The sequence below is a fragment of the Palaemon carinicauda genome, chromosome 15 (assembly GCF_036898095.1).
Source record: "Palaemon carinicauda isolate YSFRI2023 chromosome 15, ASM3689809v2, whole genome shotgun sequence".
NCBI classification, from domain to species: Eukaryota; Metazoa; Arthropoda; class Malacostraca; order Decapoda; family Palaemonidae; genus Palaemon; species Palaemon carinicauda.
In genome coordinates, this window is record NC_090739.1 from 75118769 (window position 1) to 75136846 (window position 18078).

The 18078-nt window shown below is 37.2% G+C and overlaps 1 protein-coding gene across 1 annotated transcript; it reads left to right on the top strand.

Annotated features, from left to right (window-relative positions):
• The first annotated feature begins 3365 nt into the window (after window positions 1-3365).
• LOC137654669 (uncharacterized) lies at window positions 3366-17751 on the top strand. The gene is made up of 3 exons (XM_068388527.1): window positions 3366-3706; window positions 16078-16390; window positions 16877-17751. Exons 2-3 carry the CDS (start codon window positions 16104-16106, stop codon window positions 16983-16985), a joined length of 396 nt encoding a protein of 131 aa, XP_068244628.1. The 5' UTR covers window positions 3366-3706; window positions 16078-16103; the 3' UTR covers window positions 16986-17751.
• The last annotated feature ends 327 nt before the right edge of the window (window positions 17752-18078 follow it).

The following is an 18078-nucleotide window of genomic DNA, read 5'->3' on the forward strand; positions in this document are numbered from 1 at the left end:
AAGTATTTATTTTTTTCTGGGATTTTTTTTCTCCCCATTTCATCTTCTTTTACGACAAATAGCCTTGAAAACTTTGGATAACTTTTGCTGGTGTTAATAAACAGAAATGACGGGGCATTTGCCTTTGGTTTTTCTCTCCCGGAAATTTAGGGTTTCAAACCAGTGAATAGGCTGCTGAATCATTTCTGTCCACAGGCGACATTTATTTAAGACATACACTTACTATGCAATCTAAGGGGAAAATAAGACCACTAAATCATCCAGAGAGAGTAAAAGATAAAATTGGGTAGGGACCTTCCTGACAAATGGAATATAATAGCGACGTAGAACGGCGAAATCTTCAGAGTAGTCTAGTTAGGAAGAATATAATAAAAACGAAATGAGAGGTCGTTATCTGTGGAGACGAATGGTAAGGGGAATTGGAAAAATACAAGGAAAACTACCGGGAAACGGATGGCAGTCATAAATAAACGTCCGGGAGGAATTTGGAAGCAACGGTACTTCGGAAGAAAGAATCTTTTTTAAATGATTCCATAATTTCAGAGACGATTCGTGGGTGAGCGAGCAGTCCCTTGTGTGAAAAACGAAGTTCAAAGCTGTCAGTGTATACAAGATTACCTTTGAAAAAGTATCTCATAAAATGATAAAACGGTCAATTACGTGATAAGATAGGGTTATGTGACTGATGTACCGACAACGCTAAAACGGAAAGTGTTACCAAGGTAGATTATATGGATTTTTTTTATTGATGTGGGCAACGAATGACGGATGATAAGAAATTCGGACTGTTTATTACTTCCGCTAAAGAGGTTGGAAAGAGTTTATGTTTACCCCTGTTTGTGTGTTTGTTTGTAAACTGTTTCCTGGCCACAATTTTAATCATAAAGTAATGAAAACTGCAGGGATTGACTGTTAAGTAAAAAGCTAAAAAAATATTAAATTTTGGAAGGTCAAGGTTAAAGGTCAAGGTCACGTCCAAGCAAAATGTCCAATTCACGTGATCAGCCATAAGTATATAAGTCTGTACATCGTTGTCACAGAGACTTCAAACTTGGCTCATACTTAAATGTATGAAAATCCAACCCAATTTATACATGTTAAGATCAAAGGTCAAAGTCAAGATCGAGCAAAAGGTTGAGAAATAAGCTTCCGCAGCGGAGGTCTGCGCTTTAATGGGGGCCCCTCTAGTTACTGCGTCTATTTCGTCTCAACAATCAACCTCTAACTCCACATTTCTACGTAACCTTATAACCAAAGTAACCTTCAACTGCATGTATTAGGTAATTGGGTATTAAACATAACCAACTCCCTCCATCCCCATTTAAATTATGCCTTGCTAGTTAATGGGGGCATCTGTGTTCAAGTGAGGTCGTGACAGCAAATGTTTCGAAAGTTGTGCCCTAAGCATGTAAAGTTTTGCCGACTTCAATATACTCTATTGAGGGCAAAGACACTTTCTTTCGTTTATTTTTCATAAGCAAGATTCGTTCTTTTTTTTCTTTCTTTCTTTTTTTTTCAGTGTGTAATGGCTAAATGTTACAAGAGGAATCCGTTAAAGTTTTCATTCTCAAAATGGGTTTCATTTCTTTTGTAGATTGTTAAGCAAATTTATACCCCTTTGGTCTGTCTGGCGAGAATATATTATCATTGATAATATAACACTTTGCTGCGCTCACTCGAAAGACTACTCAATATACAGTTGAAATTTGGAGGAATATGTACCAGAACCAGAATTCATGAGTGACTAAGAAGGTGTCATGTAGATAGGCAAGGACACTCTTTTTTTATATTTTTAAATTTTATTTCCTATGACTTTTATGTAATAATGAATAATAATCCAAAGAAACATGTTGTCTTCTTACCGTAATTAATTTTTGATAATCTACACAGGCAAATTATTTCTCAAAGCAAACCATTCGATAGGATACGCAAGCTGTAAAATGACGTTTCTCTGTCGGAACCTTAGTTGGCAACATCTGGTAACAATCCAGTTTGAAGCCGGAAGAAACAACAAAAACAAAAAAAGATTGATTACTAACCGTGTCAACCGCTGAGTATAGGAACCTTCACAAAGTTCCGCTTTCTAGCCTAGTTTCAACGGTAATTTCTTGTTTAACAGACTAACTTTAATATTTATTTGTTAAGAATCAATGAAACTACGATTTTATCTTTAAGTAGTAAAGAAAAGATTACGGTCGATTATCACTAAAGTTGTAAATTCTCATTTGCAAGAGAGAGAGAGAGAGAGAGAGAGAGAGAGAATTTACAAGGAATATTCGTAGCATAAAACTACTTGATCATTCACACTGGTAAACTTTCTAACGGATATGATTGTGTAGTAGAAAGGATTGAGCAGAAAAACAAATAAATGAATAAACTCGTTTGGAGGTTTTATTTATTATGCCTCTCTTGCACCGTCGTTCAGTTACTTCGCAACATGCATAAAATTTTCCATATTTCTGACCATCCTTTGCATTCAAACCTCCCCAGACTGTACCATCATGTACTTAGTATTAGTTATGCTGTTAATTCTAACAGCCCTGCCCTCTCTATCATAAATTTCAATACTACACGTTATTCTAGAAGTTTTATTCCACCTGTAACCAGCCTGTGAATGATCTTCCGAATCGGACAGATGAATTGGTGGAACTTCAGAAGTTCAAACGTGCAGCGAATATTTTCATGTTTTAACGTTGTTAGTGATCTTAAAATATTTTATATTACTCTTTGGGTTTAAAGTATTGTGAGAGCTCCAAGGACCTTCTTGTTTAAGGCTAGAACATGGAACCTAGTTGGCCCTATTATGAGTCTCCTTCGACAAAACTCCTTTATTCATTATGTAGCTTTTATTTCCGTATTTCAATTCCACACTGGGCTATTTCTTTCTTGTTGAAGCCCTTGGGGTTATAGCATCCTGCTTTCCCAACTAGAGTTTTAGCTTAGCTAATAATAATAATAATAATAATAATAATAATAATAATAATAATAATAATAATAATAATAATAATATATAAGCTTTTAGTGTGAATTTATATATATATATATATATATATATATATATATATATATATATATATATATATATATATATATATATACTGTATATAAGCCAGCAGAAAATCCTTCCTCCTAATTTAAATTATAAGATGAAATGTTTTCTCCTTATTGCTATACTTTCAGTGCAATATGCAAATCCAACTTCTTTAAAGAACACTTTCTATTTGATAACACAAAGCAATGGGGCGGCAGTCTTCTTGAATAACCAATGAACGAATATTACGTCAAAAGCTATTGCCGAAATCGCCGGAACTGGCGAGAAATGTTATCTGGCAACTGAGCCTGACTGGATGATGGGTAGGTAGGTCTGGCTCAGCTCAGCTGGCGAGTCTAGGCGAACGAGGTCTGTGTCGTCGAGCAGCTATTTAGTTGAAATCTTACCTTGGTTGAGGAGACTTCCCACCCAGCTCCATCCTTTCGTGACAAATGTGCCGTTTGTAGCTTTCCCTCTGCAAGAGAATGATTCCGTTAACATTCTCATAGTGTATTAACTTTGAAGAGTGAAGTTCCAATACTAGCAGCACATTTCTCAACTTGAAAAAAAGTTTTTATAACTTTGTTGAAAAAACAGTCTAATTATTGCTGAGGGCAAGTGAAGTTGTTTTACCCATTTAAAAGGAAAATAACATCTGATTATACGCAGAATTAGGTAAGCACTTACGATCTTCTTTCAAGAAACTTTTAACTTATTACACTACTGTACACGAACTTTATAAAACTATCGGTTCTAGATTGTACTGCATAGAAAATATATATTGCTAACCAAGGTCACAATTAGCCTAATCCAAGTTACAAAACAAATATGACACGTAATATTATTTCCAAAATAACTTGAGAAGAGAAAGAGGTGGAGGGTGATTGTAACCAAGCGTGACCCCTCACTTCCGAAGATCCTCATTGTCTTTCCAGGCAGTTGCATCAACAAGAATACCGTAAGCCCTAATACGGTCCAAGGCAACATCTTTAGCTTTAAAACTGTTAAGAGATAACCTCCACCCTTTTTAGCATACACCTACAGCACCTATTTTACTTATGTTTATGAGATGAGAATGATTACTCGAGCGAGGGGGAACAATAAACGAATTAAGAAAATGTATACAAAACACAATTTTTCTTCAATGTTATATTTGGACCATGATTCAGTGATAAAACGAAAATAAATAAAATACTGTATTGAGATAATTTCTAGACTTGGTCACAGTGCTTTGATGTTTGCAAAGTTGATTCGGTAATTTAAGAGTAGCAAAGTTTTGAGAAACTTGATGCAAGGAAGCCATGCAAAACTAGACACTATCTTGAAGCAAAATACTGCAGTAACCATTGTTATATTTTCATGTGAAAACATTGCAAAAGTGCACAAATTGAGTCAATGCGCTCAGGTTATCGCTTGGGAAAACTTCAAAGAACAGTTACAGAGTCGGAGACGTTTAGGAGGTCAAGATATGAAAGAAAGGGCCATTGTTTGCAGCAGGTCTTTCTCTTTTTCTTTTTATTTTTCTTTCCCAAAATAATCCAAACAAAACACGGTAAAAGGGTTTACAAACCATCATTACTATTAAATGAAGTTACTATATACCTTCAATATTCTATTAAAGAGGTTGCTCTTTAGGAGCCTTTGTGTATCAGCTGCCATTTCCTCTCGTGTGGACATCAACTACCCTCAACTTTACCCCCTAACTTAATCTACAAGCCGTATCCTTACCTCCTTACCTAACAGGGGGACTAACGCCCCCTTGCGACCCCCCTTACACTGCCGTATTCTAAGGTAGCCGTATCATACATACATACAGGTGGCCTCTATCATACGTACATTCCGCTCTCTATTACAAGTGGTATATTTTTTTCTTGGTATGACAAGAAATAAAATATAGTTATATACGTTACTGAAAGCAAGATAAATTTAAATGTATATATATATATATATATGTATATATATATATATATATATATATACATATATATATATTTATATATATATATATATATATATATATATATATAAATATATATAAAATGTGTGTGTATGTGTGTACACAGGCGCACATATCATCCACAAAGCTATTACACACACACACACACACACACACACACACACACACACACACACATATATATATATATATATATATATATATATATATATATATATATATATATATATATATATATATATAGTTAGATATGGGAGCTATTAATCTCTGACACCAGATGTCTCCACGAGCTTTGTCTTGGCGCAAGGTAACCTCCCCATCCCTTCACTCTTCGAAAAAGAAATAATTACGGAAAAGTCATGCGCAAGTGACTTCGTGTAAACGTAACCCAGAGTAAAAAACTCTCACCGAGTCCTTTGTTCTTCTCTCCCACATCCCGACGGGCGTAATATCTTGTTTGTCATCCTCGAATATACCTGAAGAGGATGTGTAATCAGAATGTCTTCTTTAATCCCTTTTTGATAACCCCTTCCTGTGCACACCTTCTTTGGTGTTACGATCTCCTCCCTTTCACCAGATTTTATATTTCGCACCTCGAATTCTTGGAGAGGGCTGTTTTATGCCATGATTAAGTAACAGTAGGCTATTTGTTTTAGCAAGCATACAGTATTTTCATATACATGTATCTAAATGCAGTATATTGCACAAACAATATGTATATATGTGTATTATGGCTCGCATTTCAATTTCAAAACTGGTTATTGAGATTATAAATCTCTATAAGCTTTTCATTGAACAATGAACTCTTAATTATCAATGTTTTTGATAAATCAATTGTTGACGATTGTAAGCTCTACAGATTTCATCAGCTGCGAACACCAACTCTATATTATTATTTTTTTTCAAATATATTGAAGACATCACTGAAACTAATTGTAAATCATTAGTTTTCTTGAATAAATACCCATAGTATATCAAGTTTTAACAACTTTTATTTTTCTGGGAAAATAAACTAATGATACGAATTGATCTTTGCTATTGCTTTGTGTGGGTCAAATGTTTCATTTTTTTTTTCAATATTTGTTTATATACTGTAGATCTAAATGAGAAGGTGAAGTTTTCACATAGCCTGAATTTTTATTGGTTTCTCCATTAGTACTAAATAATCATGGCAAAATATAGAGGAATTTTGCGGAATTCGGCATAACAGGATAAATGGTGAAATTAAGATGAGACTGAACTCGTGTTCTTAAGTACTATTCATTTAACTTATAGTTTCCTTACATTTGTCGTCCTTAAAGATCCTAAACAGATGATTTCCTCATTTTAATGCAAATTTTGAAATATGTGGCTACCTTTCTTTATGCATCGTTCAACTTATTAGTTTTCGTTCAGAAAAGGTTCTTGATATGTTGAGTTATATTATGTTGATTATCAGTGAAGTTTTTAATAATTTTCCTATATAAAATGACATACAATTATTGCGTTATGTAAATTGTAACAAAATTGTTGTGGATACCAATCTTATTCAGTGGTTTTCTCGAGGTTTAGTAAAACTGTCATAAGTAAGATTAACGTTAGTTACACGGAACTCTAAAACCCGCAGCAAGGACATCAATACTTAAACAAAACCTGGAACAACTAATTATTATAATAGTCAAGGTTTGTTCATTACAGACGATAGAATATATGGTTTCCTTCAATTAATAATGTAAAAACTATATATATTATTTATAACCATATGCATGATTGGCAATAGATTTTCGAAAGCTGAATAGATTGTGGCTTTTGTTTTAAACAGAAAAAAAAATCAATGACAACAATTCTAAACCATTTCGCCCTGATTCGTCGTTCTGTAGGTTAAGCGAAGGAAATTGCGGTACAGAAAAACTTTACATTTAAAGTGGCATTTCGTTGTAATCTTCAATCGTCGATTCATATATATATATATATATATATATATATATATATATATATATATATATATATATATACATATATACTCAATATTTATATAGGGAGATAGAGTTTTTAATATACTAAGATATTTTCAATAAGATGGTGGCTCCAAGAAAACCAGCGCACACACATATGCATTCTGTAATAGATAGATAGTGACTATTTGTTACCCATAATAGGCAAAATTTGAAATTAATTACAGACGATTGTTATAAATTTACGTTAACCTGCACTCTACTTCACTTTACTATAATGGAAAGACATTCATTCCTAGACTTCGCATTCATTTACATTGTTTGATCTTTTCAAAATATACATTTAGGACTTTTTTATTCGTCTCTGCTTGAAGAGAATCTGATTTCAGGTGTTAGCTTTCCGCTTCTTATCAAGTCTATTTAGTGATTGGGTTACTATAGTTACATGCTCTTATCTACCCTGCAGACAAAACATAATCAGGTAAACAATTCACTGCCTAGATTAACCGGTTGAATCAAATATACCGGAAAAGAATAATAACGATGAAGCTTACTCTGAAATTGAGCCCCGAACCAACGCTGGGTTAAGAGGTCCGCTGTGCATTTCTTATTTCGTTGTCTATTCTGGTCTTCCTATTCGTCGGCAATTCATGTGTCCAATGCAACTCAAAGCTTCAGATTAGCAGAGGTGTAATTACAGCTCTTGTAGATTCTTATCGCCTCTCAAGTTTCCCTGGTTACAGGGTTTACATCGCGTAACCTAGAGAGAAGCGTGAGGGGTACGTACTGTCAAGATTCTGGACTGCTACATAAAAGAGGAATGTACGCTCATGAAATATGAGATATGTTAAAAGAGAGAATCATTCTGTTTTGGTTGTTTTATAATTGGTAGTATTTCTTCAGCTCGAAAAAACTATTATATCTGAGATTTTTTTTCAGAAAATTGTCTATATTTTTCACTGTGATGATCAACCCCAACTAGGTTTCTGTCTTATCAGCATGGCATTTCCTGCTGCTTAAATTGTGTGTGTGTGTGTGTGTGTGTGTGTGTGTGTGTGTGTGAGAGAGAGAGAGAGAGAGAGAGAGAGAGAGAGAGAGAGAGAGAGAGAGAGAGAGAGAGAGAGGGGGTTATTTTTCATGAAGATTACCTTTATGATTTCCTCCGCGTATGCACGGTACTCGGGTGAAAAAAAAAATGTAATGGACATTGATTCTTGAATATAATACCACGATTCAGCATAGGTCTCACCATTTACCATTGCTTACATTGATAGATAAAAATATTCCTTAATAAGTGCAATTGGGGCTATATTATTTTGCAACATTCTTTATTATTGGTATATATTCATAATTTTACAGTTTTATTGTGGCACTGTAATCATAAACCAAATGATATTAATGTTCAAAATTCAAAGGGGGCAATATTTTCTTTTTCTTTTTTTGCTTACTGTACATTTCTGGAACATACTAAAAACAGACCGAAACAGTCTTAATGTTGTCCTTAATATCTAATATAATTTACTACGCAATATTTTAAATAACTGGATGAAGAAGAGAGGTCAATAAACAGACTTTTATAGATCAGATTTAGCTCAAAATAAGGAAATGAAGAAGCCAGTAAAATTTTTCGTCCAACATAAAAATTGAAAATGTCAACTTCACTCTGTTGATATTTTATCAAGGAAATATATATGCGGGTGTGATCCACACAAGTGGCAAGTCAAATAACGCCGAAAGTTTTTACTAATTGTAATAGTATGTTGGTAAAGAATTATCACAATGAATACCATTTCTTTAATCTTTTTGCCGACTAAAATCTTTGTAAGTTTAAGATAACAAATCTAAAGAAAGCAAATAAGGAGATTGAGAAGGAAACTTATTATGTTCAAATAAACCATTACTTACCGTTTTCCGAAAATTGTTCATGAATGAAAATCCATTTAATATCTTCTGAATGTCCCTGTACCGGAAAGGAGAGTCAACAACCACTTAAGACAGCCAAAGCCTTTTGGCCCTTTTGGTTTACAACTTTATAGAGGGTTATGAAACAGGAAAATAAATCAGGAAATTAAACGATTTGTAAAAATACTGTTGTACCATAAAATAGATAAGATCTAAGCTCTTTCATTGATTAGAGAATAAAGAATAAACATGAACCTAAACACAAAACAAGAAGAAAGGTATTGAACTCATATCCTGCAATATCATTAAAATGAAAAAAATCTCCTTGACATAGTTAGTGATAAACTGGGGATTAATTTCCATTAATAATATTTACAATGTTTACATCGGTGTATAGATTGAGAATACACGAATTACCGGCTTGCTCTGTTGCATCAAATCATATATTAAATGTATGTTTTGTAGCTCTCATGCAAAGGATTACCTTGAAGATTATACTGCAGTTAACCACAAGAATTGACGTAAACCCCAGACAGACGAGAAGCAATCCAATAAACACCATTTTGAATAACACTCAGACTAAACAGTTTTGCAAGAAATTTACTATCCTTTGAAATCTAAAGCTTAAAAGTAATCATATTAACGAAGAAATTTGAAACTTAATTCTTGAAAAATAATTTCAATCTGTAAAGTTCATAACCAATTCAATGTAGCTGTACAATCTGTCTTGCTAATAAAAAAAAAATAAAAAAATTTAGAAGATAGTTTAATTCATGGGGATAACTTCTATTTTCTCTGTGAATAGGTAGTCGCTTGACGTTCCATTTTTTATGCGAAACCTAAAAGCTAATTATTTCTCTCCTTGCTTATACAACATAAGGTTCAGGAAGTCAAACCAGTTACCTAAGAAAATTCTATATAAGCAATGTTTAGATATGAATATTTTTGTTAACATATATCTATCATTTATTTTAAAAAATCCTGAAAATAATAGTAATTCACTCTTAAATATTACTTAGTTTCCGGGAAATCTAATAGATAATTATGTTACTTAACGGGAACCCATGTAATGAATAATTAAGTTAATAATTTAGGTATCGATAATTAGCTTTATTACATAATTTTTGGAAAATAATATTCGCTGCTCCGCATTCTATGCCAATATAAGTAGAGAGAGATAAACATGCGAAAAACTCTGCGGGAATCCACCACCAGCTCCGATTAGTGTGTCATTCTTCAATCTGTCATTTGCTAAGTAAATTAATTCAAGCCCCCTAATATCTTTATCAGGATTCTGTTCATCTATCTTGGTCAGTTGATCTTTGTCAAACGACAGACGGTGTAATGCAATAACTTAATTTCGAATTTAATTAAAAGATAGGGCGAAAAGTGGTATTAGACTTACGTTAGATTTAACGTTACAAAAAAAAAAAAAAAATTGCCGCTATTTTGTTGAGATTATTGCATGCAAAAATAGAAGAAATCCATATCGTATGTCTAACAAGAATAAAAAAAGTTCGGCGAGTATTTTTTGTCAAATGGAAAAAATCTACGGTTTTGTGTGGAAAATTTCCAGCCATAAACATCGCTTTCATTTGACTGATTTGTTAATAATGCAAAACATACCATGAAAAGCAGTATTTCTAATTCCGCTTTATATGACCTCAGCACAGATATCAATGACGTTCCTTCGGGGTCTGAGCTGCTCTAGTACAGCGGCATAGCAGACCAATTGTTCAAATTGGTCTAAAAGCACCAAAATTGGCACACATGTAGATTAATATATTCTAAACATTTTTGGATATGGAGGCATTCAAGATTAGCCCTTAGGAAGATATGGCGGCCATTGTTCAAAATGGCCGCCATTTAACATTAGCGTCATTACATAGACTTCATTATGTGTCGTTAGTTTGGTGCTAGATGGGCCAAAATTCCCTTTTTTTACATCAGAATTAACATCAATAAATGTTTAACAGATATTTAGATGAATCTTCTCAAAAATGGCCCCCAAACTGGCCGCCATTTTGTGGAAAAAGTGGACATTTGATGAAGATTTCAATACTCAATGACATAATACCTCTAATAACCAGTACCTGATTTCAGGAACACACTTTAATTGCTCAAGTTGCTTTTTTATTTCAAATTGCTGGCAAAATTGCTAGTCAAAATAATACACAGAGTACGGGAAGTTTACAGTATGGTCAGATTGTAGTTATATAGTCGACCAAAAGCCCAGTCTCTAGGCACAGTACTTGTGTAATCCTGCAGTACATACATGTAATACAATAACGTAGATTTTGCCACACTATGTTAATTATGATTCCGAACTTTTCAAATCTGGTCACCAGAATTATGAATGTCTACAGATCATAATGTTGGTTAGCAAGTTTTCTGTCCCAATCTACTGGCATTCGCCTTCACAGAAACATAGACCAGTGCATTGCAGTGAAGCGTTCTTGCACTTGCAGCGGTTTTTGCAGCCTTTCTTGCATCCGCAAGACACCAGCTCATAGCAGGCCTTGGATGCCTCAGGGAGTGTGGTCCAGAGTGGTGTGTAGAGCCCATCATCACTCCGATGCCAGCCCCAGTCTGTTGGTGGAGGGAGCACGGGCGTTGGTACCAATGCCTGGCCCCAGATATGACCACCCTGAAGGGCAGATCTCTTCACAGGCTGCTCCAGAGCAGCGTAGGTTGGCGGGATGTTCTGAACAGAGTTCGTCTTTGCAAAGAGCTGCTTTCTCGCCTTGTTGACGTCCTTGCATTTGCTTGTGCGGTCATACAGGAGTATGACAAACCTCTCGATGACATGCATTGTATCCTCTTGGATGCTTGTGGGTGCATTTGCCAGACTCAGCAGGGCATCAGTGAGTTCTGGCAGCGTGTTCCATGTTGCCCAGGCAGATTTCTTCCCATGTCCGACGAAGGCTGACACAGTATCACACCCTGTGATGGCATGAAACATTGGAAGAGCACATGCCTTCTCTGGACCAAGGGAGGAAGCTATTTCATGGGCTGCAATGTAGCGGTAGTTCTTGCCTGTCCCAAAGGCTACCCAGAGTTCGTCTCCAGCTGGTAGTTTCTGGACTACCATCACTGCTAGGACCACGACGTCACTGTCTACTGCTCGAACCTGTATCTGGTGGTGACCATGTTGTGCAGCATGTGCTACATGTAGCATCATGCGGGTGTCTGCCTCTTCTTGGTTGCATGGTGCGAGTGAGTTGACATCCTCTTGCTGTGGAACACAGATCACCTGCTCCCCATCAGTGACGACCAGTTCCTTGCCTTCTTCTTGAAAGGACTCTGCAAGCATGGTGGAGAGGTAGCTGAAGAGCTCCACTTTGTTGCTATCAACTCGCAGGAAACTTTGCCAATTTCCTGGTATGACTGCTGAGTCGATAACACGCCGACGTACTCCCTTTCCACGCTAAAATTGGCTTCTCTCAGAGATCGCACATAGATCAGAGTGGACAGCTCCAGTGCCAAGACTGTTGACCAGTACTGAAACTGCGGATAACTCTGTTCTCTCTGACTGCACCAGTCTTCGAAGCTTTCAGGGTGCTCATCATCTTCTGTATTGGTGGTGCTGTACTTGTCATAGGCACGCCGTTGGAGATTATACAACGCCGCCGCTGTGACTTGGTGTGCTCTTCTGGTGCGTGTGACGTGAGCTGCTCGAAGAAATGAGTCTGCTATTCCTTCAGTTGTGATCTCTGCTTGTACCAGTGCTTGGGTCCACCCACTTCCCTGCAACCAGTCACCCGGGTCTTCAGTGCCGTCATCTCAATATGCAACCCCCCAAACATCACCACCAGTTGGTCTTCTCCATATGTGTTTGGCCACTTCCACTGGATCTGTTTTGCTAGAGTGAATAGTGGCTGGTCGCAAGTCAGTACTGGAGTTTGGCCTGGGTTGAGATGTTTAACTGCACTCCTGACTACATCAATAGAGTGTCTGATCATTGCCACAGTGTGAGCACTCTCCTGGAACAAGGGAAGCAGGGACGTTGGTGTGATGACTGGTTGCTTTGGATCTTGGTGCCTTGCATGGTATGCAGCCCATGATGTGTTTTCACAGGCCTCAACATCATCTTTGAGAACACTTCTCGTGTTCTCCAGCCACATATACTCATCTTCTATGTGCTGCTCACAGTTGTGGCGTCTAAGAGAGGTCACAGAAGTAGCTGGGATCATTTGCCCTTTGACAGAAGAAGCAACAGGACGTACATCCGTGTAATATTCTGGTAGAGGCTCAACCGTCTTTGATCCAGTATCACGCCCAGTGAGAGCAATGCTACGATCCACTCCCTCATCTGCACACGTTGGGTGTTGAAAAAGCGAGATTCCTGTTCCATGGAATGAATTCTTGGCTGTGGTGGCACTTGGGTTGTGGTCAATGTTGTCCACAGCCGCAGTTGTGAACACATTGCTACGCAGGGTAGGCGGGCAGACCACTTCCTCTATGCGGTACAGCTGACACACGCTGTTTCCCATCTGGGCAGAAAGACGTAGGACTCTGTCATATGAGATGCTTAGGCCCAGAGAGAAGAGCTTGTCCACAAGTCCTCTCTTGCGTGTTTCAGCATACAGCATCAGCCCAACATAGGTTGGAAGAGGAGTTTCTTGAGACGTACTGTGTCTGACAGCTGGAGGCTCCTGTGTCTTGGTTGCTCCCTGCTTCCGACTTTGCTTGACACTGTTGAACTTGAGAAGCTGCGCAATGGAAAGAGCTGCTTGTGTTGAAGAGGAATGGCTTTGATTCTTGATGGTGGGGCCATCCAGCACCATATTTACCATTGCAACTAGTACGTTTGGCACAGAGTCCTCCTGACAGCCGCCCGGGAATGATCCACGGAATTGGTAAGTGTCTTCAAACATATATCGACGAACTATCTGTGCAGCACGCGCAAGGTGAACTGCCTCAGTGTCACAGTCTTGCTCGCAGGCTTTGCCTAGCGCTTCACCAATGTCTTCATCAAACGCTAGTAAAACATCTCGGCCTTTGCTGTGGGATCTCAGGCCTGGTATCTGGGCTAACAGGCGCTCTTTCAGCCTTGTGCTATTAACTTTCTGGCACAAAACAACCCCGAGCTGTTCCATTCTTGTTGTGTATAGCTTTACAAGTTCTGCGAGTCTGAAGACTGGGGTGGTGCCCTCTTCTAGGTGGGTTTCCTCGATATACAGGACCAGTTCAGCCAGTACGATTCTTGACATTACACCTTCATGGTCAGTTTTCTGCTCGGCTTCTACAGTGGTCTTTGCACGATAGTAAAGAGCCAACAAACACTTGGAATGGTACTTGGCCTCCAGAGCCACCATATCACCCATGCTGAGCCTGGCTATGAGTTCATTGTCCCCAACTTGCGCTGCACACTTCCGTACGCGTGTGTCCACCTGGAAGGTTGTTACTTCATGTAGGGTCTCTGTGCCAGACTTTCCACAGAAAAAGCAGGAGGTGCCGCTGGTAGTGGCTTCTGAAGAGTGTGTTCTGGCGCGCTTGGCCTGGACATTGTCAGTACTATCAAATGCTGAGCTGCTTGCGATGCGTCTCTTCTCTGCTCTTCGTAGCATTGTGTTATTGTATTTGAGCATACATGTTTTATGCCACTTGGCCTGGTGGGCAACCATTGTCGCCTCAACACCTTGTCCTTCATCTAGTCTCTGTAACTGAACAGTTCTTGGCAGTTCTCCGAGTTCATCAAATTTGACCAAGTTTGCAGCCATTGTCGTGTATCCACTCCCAGGGTCTCGGCGTTTAGACAGTACTGGGCAGACAAGTGACTCTGTTGTCTCCTCTTGACATACAAGACACAGCTTCCAGTTTGTCTCAGGAGGTGTTGTGGGAGTACGTTGCTCAAAAGTATCGACCAGTTGGAACTTCTTTGCCATGGCTGCAGTCTGGAACAACGCGTCTCTGATGTCAGGTGGTGCTGCTGCTGCCTCACCTGCAAAGACACAAAACACCACCATGTTACCACAAGTTACTACTACAAGCACCATGACTATCAACACTATACTATTACTGCAGCCGCCGTCACTGCCACCAACGCTGCCGCTGCAAAGTAAAATTCATTTTCTTGTGAAATGGTAGCCAAATTATTTGGTAAGCACAGAAGTATGTGTAATTGTACAATACTTATCACCTCTAGCACACTTATCACCTTTAGCATCCACAAAAAGACAAATTATGGTACATATTCAATGACGCTAACGGTAAATAGCGGCCATTTTGAAAAATGGCCGCCAAATGTGCTACGGGGAGAATCTTGAATGCCTCCATATCCAAAATTGTTCAGAATGTATTAATCCACATGTGTGCCAATTTTGGTGCTTTTAGAACAATTTGAACAATTGGTTTCATATTTCTTACTATGCCGCTGGGCTACTCCTGTTTTGTATACTTTACATTCCCTCCGTTCTCGCTTTCTTTCCTCCTTGCCGTCAAACCTCGGCTAACTTTTACCTCATTGTGAAACTGCTGGGTTCCCCCAGTTGCATCAGTGTGTTGAAGGGCCTTACAGGCTCTAGAGCCTGGCTATATAGACCAAATTCATGAAACCAATCTAGGAATCAATGAAAACAGAATCATAAAAAAACGAACATCCTTAAATACTAGTGTATTTTAGAAGTCTATTTGAGAAGCATTTCATGGCGCAAAATAAAAATGAGGAAATAGAAAAGTCCGTTTAAAACCAGTAATCATTAGCTTGTATTATGGACAAAACTTCATTAGTATCTCAGTGTTGATAAAAGAGCATTCATTAGCAAAGCAGATTACTAACTGAGCTGCTTATTTCCGTTGTACTTCAGAGTTGAATCTGAGCATCCCAAGGGGAATCATAACTTCGGTTTTGTATTTCCTTCTGTGGAGTAGCCGAAAACTGTCCTGCCTCCCTTATAATTAAAACAACACGCACATAATAAAAACTAATAGATTGTAAGAGACATTTTATGTAGATAAGCTTTTTTTTTATCCAACGATTGATAATGACAGTGAATTACTTTTGCATGTAATGAGGTAGATGCTTAAACAATTAAATTTCCCCATAATTGAAATGTAGAGTTTTTGGACGAGTTCATTAAAATTATCATCTAAGTTTTGATAAAAAGCAATAAAACAAGAACATTAATTTTGTGAAATTTATGAATCCTATTAATTCTTAAACAAGATGTTCATGGACTTTAACGATCGATGTTCTTTATTTATAGCATTCTTATTGTTTTAATTAGAATTACTTACTTCTTACATTACAGGTACTACCAAAAACAAAATCACAAAAATGTCGTCCAAATGTCAATCCTCCATCGAAGCTCCCATCAAAACCCAAACAAGATACAAGGGTCTCTTCACCTCGCAGATGGCTCCGACCTCGAGAGCCTACTGCATTCTCTTCAGCTTCTTCATCGGAGTCCTGATGATCACTATGGGTTCAGTCTTCTATCATGTCATAGAGATCAGACCCATGAGTGGAATGCACCCCATCCATACACCACCGGTTGCCCTTGCGTGTGTCCTCATAGCTATGGGCATCCTTCTGGTGCTTGTGAGCATGGGAGTTGCCTGGAAGTAAGTTTGCCATCTTAACTTCTACCTTGTTTTTTGTTTATCGATGATTATTTTGACACTTGTAGTTCAGACCTTTTAATAATATAGTGTAAATTACCACTGCAGAACTTTCAATAAATGTACGATTTATGGTAAATTAGTGGAAACCGTTGGGTCTAAACAAATTTACCAATAATGTGTTGAACAGCTACCTTATTGCCTGAGTATCCTTTTATCGGTTATTTCAACTTTTCTCAAAGAGGGAAATCATTTTTATAACTGATACTTTTAAAAATAGCCTTCAAGAGCAGCGGGAGATTTTGATATTCAAATGGCATAAAATTATTGTGCTTTCATTGATAGAGCTGAAGGAATGAAACATATAGCCCAATAAATAGTTTGGCACATTAAAAGAAATGAGATAAGATTTAGGTTACTCATCAACAACTTGTACAATTTATACATATAAAAGTTTGTTCATTTTACTTATCTTATTCTCTTACACAGGCTCGGTATGGATGACGGAGACGATTCTCTAGAGGACGATGCATTCGCTTTCGCTAAAGACGACATTTTGGACCAGTTCCACCAGTGTCCCCCGAAGAACCCCGTCTGAAATTTCTATAAAAACTGTTCTCACCGACAAACTGAATCTGTGTTATTATGATCACTATTCTTTATATGGTGATGGAAATTATCTTTTGCTTCCCGGCAGTACAAAAGAATAAAAACTGAAGTGAGAACGGTTTTAAACGAACTGAAAAATGCTGAAAAAGTTGAAAATTTAATACAATCTGGGAACACGATTCAAACCAAAGATCATTTACGCATTGAGGACAATCATCCTAATATGAATCATAACGCTAAGCAAGATAGAACAATCTCCCTCACCCAAAATATACCTTCTCAGATTATCACGAAGAGTGTCCGTAAAGGAAGACAACCAAGTTTAAAACTGTCGAACTCTTTCCATAGCACCAGAGGTTTTGGTACTGGTGGAAGCAAGCCAGGCCATGGCATAAAACTTCCTACGTGTGAATAGAACGTAAGCTACCCACCGTTATGGACTACAGTAATCATTATTGTTCAGCATTAATGTGCCTCAGTGATTTTACAACCAAAGCTTATTTTATGATGTCATGGAAAATTGTGCAGATTTCCAATTATTTATTTACTTGAGGTTTTATTATAATATAGCATTATTTATTAGTATTTAGTGGCATAAAATTTTCCATGCTGGTTACTTGTTAACAAAAATATTCTTATCAAAAGAAGTAATAGTAACTGCATGAAAAATGACTCGCCAAAATTCATTTCATGTTCCCCATATACATCATTGTCATCACGGTATTAAAAGTAAACTAAAGTAGATACAGATAAATTTTAAACAAAGCGTCTATTATAATAAATGTAATACATTATTTAACGTCACGTTCCTTGCAATATAGAGAAAAAATGAGCGAATCAATCTGGTTTTGCTGTAATGACATCAAAATGCTACTAGTGATTGAAAATTACGGATCAGTAATTACATTTGTTCTTGTGAGAATTAACATATAGTTTTCCCATCCGCATACTCAGCTTATCATACCCCATCCTCAAGGTTCATTCATGCTTTTCATATTCAAATTCGTCTGTTCATTTGTATTGTCCCCTACAATTAAAATCGCTTTTTTCATAATCCACCGTAAATCCAAATTACACAGAGG